The sequence below is a fragment of the Diabrotica virgifera genome, chromosome 8, assembly GCF_917563875.1.
Source record: "Diabrotica virgifera virgifera chromosome 8, PGI_DIABVI_V3a".
Classification (NCBI taxonomy): Eukaryota; Metazoa; Arthropoda; class Insecta; order Coleoptera; family Chrysomelidae; genus Diabrotica; species Diabrotica virgifera.
In genome coordinates, this window is record NC_065450.1 from 152,546,448 (window position 1) to 152,552,447 (window position 6,000).

At 27.4% G+C, this 6,000-nt stretch overlaps 1 protein-coding gene across 1 annotated transcript in view; it reads right to left on the reverse strand.

The window, feature by feature from the left end:
- The window catches only part of LOC126889692 (macrophage mannose receptor 1-like), a 135,091-nt gene extending 131,575 nt beyond the window's left edge, over nt 1-3,516 (reverse strand). The window contains exon 1 of the mRNA XM_050658212.1: nt 3,447-3,516. Coding sequence (XP_050514169.1) covers nt 3,447-3,501 — 55 coding nt within the window. The 5' untranslated portion in view covers nt 3,502-3,516. The remainder of the gene's footprint in view (nt 1-3,446) is intronic.
- Nucleotides 3,517-6,000: the final 2,484 nt, after the last annotated feature.

The following is a 6,000-nucleotide window of genomic DNA, read 5'->3' on the forward strand; positions in this document are numbered from 1 at the left end:
TAATTACTTGTAACCTACTACTTTTGTCAGAAAAATGGTTGTGAAGATAAGGGATGCACGAAACCAGCATAGTTTAAAACTATAGTTTACTAATAAAAATTAAATATTTTGTCCGAATGTCAATTTGCCCCAATATTTTTGTCGGACACTTAGATTTTTTTATTTAGGATATAATTACTTATAACCTCCTACTTTTGCCGGCTTTTTTTTAATTCGAGGCAAAAAAACTACAGAACGATGTTTGTCATTGTTCAAGGAGCATGTAGGTACCTACACAAATTTCCAGATCACAATTTTCCCTCTTGTCGGAAAATTGTTTTGGAAAATTTTGGGTACAGCTCTACGTGATGCCCTTGTTGTACTTAGTGTGTGTACCAATTTTCAGCTAAATCGATGCAAAAGTAAACGAGAAAAACTGTTTTAAAAATTGTTTTGACAATACCTCCTCGTCGATAGCCTAAAAGAATTAAGTTTTCTGTTCGTTTGCCCTAACATTTTTGTCAGACAATTACATTTTTTGTTTAAGAATATAAATTCCTTGTAACCTACTACTTTTGTCGGAAAAATGGTTGTGAAGATAAGGGAAGCACGAACCCAGCATAATTTAAAAGTATAGTTTACTAATAAAAATTAAATTTTTTGTCCGACTCTCGATTTGCCCCAATATTTTTGTCAGACACTTAGATTTTTTAATTTAGAATATAATTACTTATAACCTCCTATTTTTGTCAGAAAAATGGTTGTAAATAAAAAAAATTCAGGAAATTGACATCTTCGGCGCATCCGACTGCGCATAAGCTCCGTGAAAATTGTCCGACAAGGTTACCACATTATTGTAAAAAGGTTTTATGGTAGATTCTGTTAAAATTAGCCATGTGGTAATAAATTTATTATTTTCATAAATTTGACATATTTAGCGTGTCCGACGCGTCATAAGGCCGAATATTTTTGTCCGACAAAATTGTTTTCGCTGTTTATATGATAAAAACCATTGACTAAAATAAAATGACCAATGTGGTTATAAATTTTTTTCTTGCATAAAATTGGCAACTTCGTGGCAGCTTGACAAACAAACGCCCCACTACCATAATGCGCCAAGCTCCAAATTTGTCCGACTCCGCCCAAACAACAAGTACAAAAAGTTTCGACGGTGTGGTCATAAATAATAATTTTATATGTGGGCCCAAGACCTATTATTTTGCATCGCGCTACTTGAAGTATACAGAATTTTGATTTTTAATATGTAGGGGAGTGCATATAGATTTTCACTTCGGAAAAAATAAAACAAGATAGAACTTTTTGTAATTTCATTAAGAAATGTTTAATAAACAACATATCAAAAAGTTCTTCTCGAGAAGTGGGTGCTTCATTTTTTATTAAACAAATGAACTACGAAGTTTGATGTTTTTTTAAATAACTTCGAAAATATAAATTTTAAAACAAAACTGACTTGACCATTGAAAAATTCAGAAAATTTTACAAAAAAACCTTATATATAGAATTTTCTAAAATTAAATCTGTATCTTCTATAATTTTTTTATAACGGTAAAGTCACCCTTCTCACAAACATTGGCGCACTGTAAACTAGCGTACGGCGAAGTGCACGGTTGAGTTATTTTAATGTAATTCTTTAACTAATGGATCAAATGAAATTTTACAAATTGAACCTAAAAGAAGAATAATTAAGCTATCTTATGGTTATAATAAAAAGAAATAGAATGTATGGGCATAAGTTCGGTGGGGGCGGAAAGTGAGCCTTACATGAATTTTGTTTAAAAATGATTTAAAAATGTGTAACTAATACAATTTATCTTATAGAACCCTCAATTTTCCACAACTTAGCTTTCAAGCATCGTACTAAATGATGTTTTATTCAAAAAAAAATCTCAAAAATTTAATTCAAATGATATGATGTCGTAAAAAATGTAATTTTTGAAATCTTCGTAGTTTTATAGAATTACCACCACTTTAAGACGGTATTACTCAAGTTTGAACAAATCTATTACAGTTTTATAAGTGCTTTTTTAAAGCTTAGGATGTAGTCTTTAAAATGCACTAAATTATTTTACTTTAGAAATGAAATAGACTATTTCTCTTTGAGAAAATTAAGAAAGATAACAAAAATGTAATACAAAAACCGAAAATTACCAGCTAAAAAAATGTTTATATAAAGTGATCAAAACTTTTTTCTGGAAAATTTACCTAAAATACATTTAATAATAAACTTCAACAATAATAAATGTTCAGCAAAAAAATTTTTTTAGCTCTTATAAAGTATGTCAGCGTAACTTGGAACCTATTGATAACTTTTTTATTATCAGTTTTACGAAAAAAGTTCTTTATAATTAAGATTCTTTATAAAATACTCTACATCGTATATAATATAAGATGCAATCATCAAATATCAAATTTAATGAATTTTATACGAGGTATGTCAAAAAATATGAATTTCACTCAAGAGTAAAGTATCGTTAAATTTCACAATATCGAAAATTGTTATTAAGAAAAGTTGTTTGGAATTAAAAAAATTGTTTTAGTGTTAAATTACATCCTTCTAATTAAAATATTGTGAATAATAAAGGCACTTAACTCTTAAGAAAAATTCCTATTTTTTACATACCTCGTATAAAATTAAAAAAGTTTAATATCTGATGGTTGTATCTTAGATTTTAGACAGGGAGAGCATTTTATGAAGAATAACTTTTTTTCGTAAAAGTGATAATAAAATAGTTATCATAATTGTACTAAATTAAGATAAAGTATCCATAATTTGAGAAAAAATTTAAAAAAAAATTTTCGATTAGAATAATGTAATTGTATATTTAAACATAGTTTTTAATTTCAAACAACTTTTCATAATAGCATTTTTTGATATTCTGAAATATAAAGGTACTTTACTCTTTAACGAAATTCATATTTTTGACATCGTATAAAATTGATAAAATTTGATATCTGATGGTTGAGTTTTAGATTTTTTACTATCCAGAGCATTTTATGAAGAATAAATTTTTTTCGTAAAATTGATAATAAAAAATTTTCCATGGTTTCCAAAATAATGAATTTAACGATATTTTTAAAATTATTAATACAAAACAATTGTTATTCTTTAAACAATTAATAAACAATTAGCGGCCAAATCCGCGAGTAGAACTTTTTACTTTAACATGTATATACTAACAAAAAAAGTTTTAGAAAAATATAAGCTTGTTTGAATTTTTACGAAACAATGCATTTTTTCGTTCTAATTGCACTCTCCTAATGGCAGATCGTGAGTTTTGGGATTGCGATCTTTAGGTAAAAATAGAATTGCTTAATGATGTAAAGAAAAATAATATTCTACTAATGCGCACCAAAGTTGTCGTTTACAAAATTATACTCCATTGTTTAATCGTTAGAATATTCAATAAATAAAAAAAATATTACTAAAAATGTAAGATATACAATACCTCCAAGAACCAAGGGGAAAATAAAAAGTAACGAACGCACACACCAACGATACATTTTGTTCTTGTGAAATTTTTTTAAACTTCGAAATATATATAGGTATATTATCTCATGGCAAAACCCATATGTATATTTTATCTCATGAAAGCCCACGACCAATTACTACTGATAATAGACATAGATATTTACAGAATTTAGTTAGAAGTTAGAATAAAAAAGGAATAAAACAAATTATTGTATAAAATTGTATATTTAGACCAGGGCTCATCTGTAAAAATATTAGCACATTTGGACGTTGAGAGGTGACTCAAACTTTTTTGCAGAAATTGCTTGAAAATAAATCAAATAATAATATTTGAGTTATCCTCCCTCTGAAAAAGGTCCGGAACATTGTTTAAATAATCAAAATGTCAAAAAATGAAGGAAAAATTCGATTTTTTTCTTCGATTTTTGATTATAACTTATAAAGTATTCATTTCCGAGAAAAGTTGTACTAACATAAAAGTTGCGTAATTAAATTTCCTATAACATAGAATTGGTTAAGAATTTAAAAAATAGTCACCCTTGTTGCAAAATAGCAATAATTGCGAAAAAAACATACAAAAACAAGTATTCGCATTTTACGTTTTTCAACCATTTATGCTACACTCAGGACCTTTATAATATTTCACCCAAAAAAACTATATGATACAGTAAAATAATACTGAAAATTTCATTAAAAGCGGTTCAATAGATTTTGCAAAATAAATTTTGCAATCCAGCTTTCACAAAAAAAATTTATTTTTTCTTAATCTTACAGGACTGAAAATAAAGCAGATAACAAGTTAATTTTTTTTTGCGTATAGAAGTGAACTGTACCTTTCATTTGCAATTTTGCAAAATTAAAATCGATTAACTACCACGGCGTCAGGAATTTTTTTAAATAAACATTCATTATTGGTGCTACGCGCAGGACAGCAGATAGTTTGCTCTTATTGGGCATTCCAATGACCTTTGATAATGATTGATACATTTTAATTTTTATTACATTTCGGTATAAATAAATATATTTGTTTATTGCAAAATAAAAACACATACTCTATCCTTTGAAATAACACTTTTATTAGCAAAAACTTTATTGTTTATATATTTTAACTTAGAGAATAAAAGTTTATTATTTTTAAACATATGCAATTGTTTAAACAATATTTCACAAACAATAATAAAATTAGTTTGATTTTTGTGGAATTAAAATATTAAAATACAACAAAATATAGAGTAAGAAAATAATATATTAGATAAAGATTAGAAGAAATTTTGGTGGAAATCAACTTGTGTGAATCGAACACCGCTGTCCTGCGCGTAACACCAAAAATTAATGTTTATTTAAGAAATTTCCTGACGCTGTGGCAATTAATCGATTTTAATTTTGAAAATTGCAAATGAAAGGTACAGTACACTTCTATAAGTAAAAAAATTCAACTTGCTATCTGCTTTATTTTCAGTCCTGTAACATTTTGAAAATATTAATTTTTTTTGCGAAAGCTGGATTGCAAAAATTATTTTGCAAAATATATTGAACAGATCTTAATAAAATTTACAGTATTGTTTTACTGTATCATATAGTTTTTCTGGGTGAAATATGAAGGTCCTAAGTATAGCATAAATGGTTGAAAAACGTAAAATGCGAATACTTGTTTTTGTATTGTTTTTTCGCAATTATTTCTATTTTGCAACAAGGGCGACTATTTTTAAAAAATTTTACCAATTCTATATTGTAGAAAATTTAATTACGCAACTTTTATGTCAGTAAAACTTTTTTTGGAAATGAATACTTTTACAGTTATAATCAAAAAACGAACAAAAAAATCGAATTTTTCCTTAATTTTTTGACATGTTGATTATTTAAACAATGTTCCGGACCTTTTTGAGAGGGAGGATAACTCAAATATTATTATTTGATTTATTTTTAAGCAATTTCTGCAAAAAAATTTGAGTCACCTCTCAACGTCCATCTCAAAATAGATGCGCCCTGGACTAATTATACCATCTGAAATACTACATATTATAAATATGTAATACATATAGTTTCAAAAGTTACGTATCACGTAAAACTATGCTCATTTTCATAGTTGATTTTTTCATGAACAGATGAATGGATTCTGCTAATTTTTAGTGTTTTAAATTTTCCTTTGGGATTTACGCACTTTGGAAAATGTTTACTCAAACTTTTTTTTGAACTTATACTGGGTGGAAGAAAAGAAATGTTTTTCTTATGTTAAGTTTGAGACACCATGTAGGGAGGACAAGGTAAAAGTGTAAGTATACATCGAAATAGTATTTTAGTTTTATGTTTGTGAACATTTTGTTTTTTGAATGTCCTTGATTAGTGCAATCACTGAAGGTTTTCACCTCCGATTTCGTTGAACCTCCATCGATCTTTATAAAAATTGGTGAGTAGTTAGAAGATACCTCAAGAAGCAAAGGTGACATGGTGCCAATTTGCGCTTTTACCCTGAGGTGGAATGCCACCCCTTTTCGGGGGAGAAAATTATTTTTTTTTAAATACATACCCCC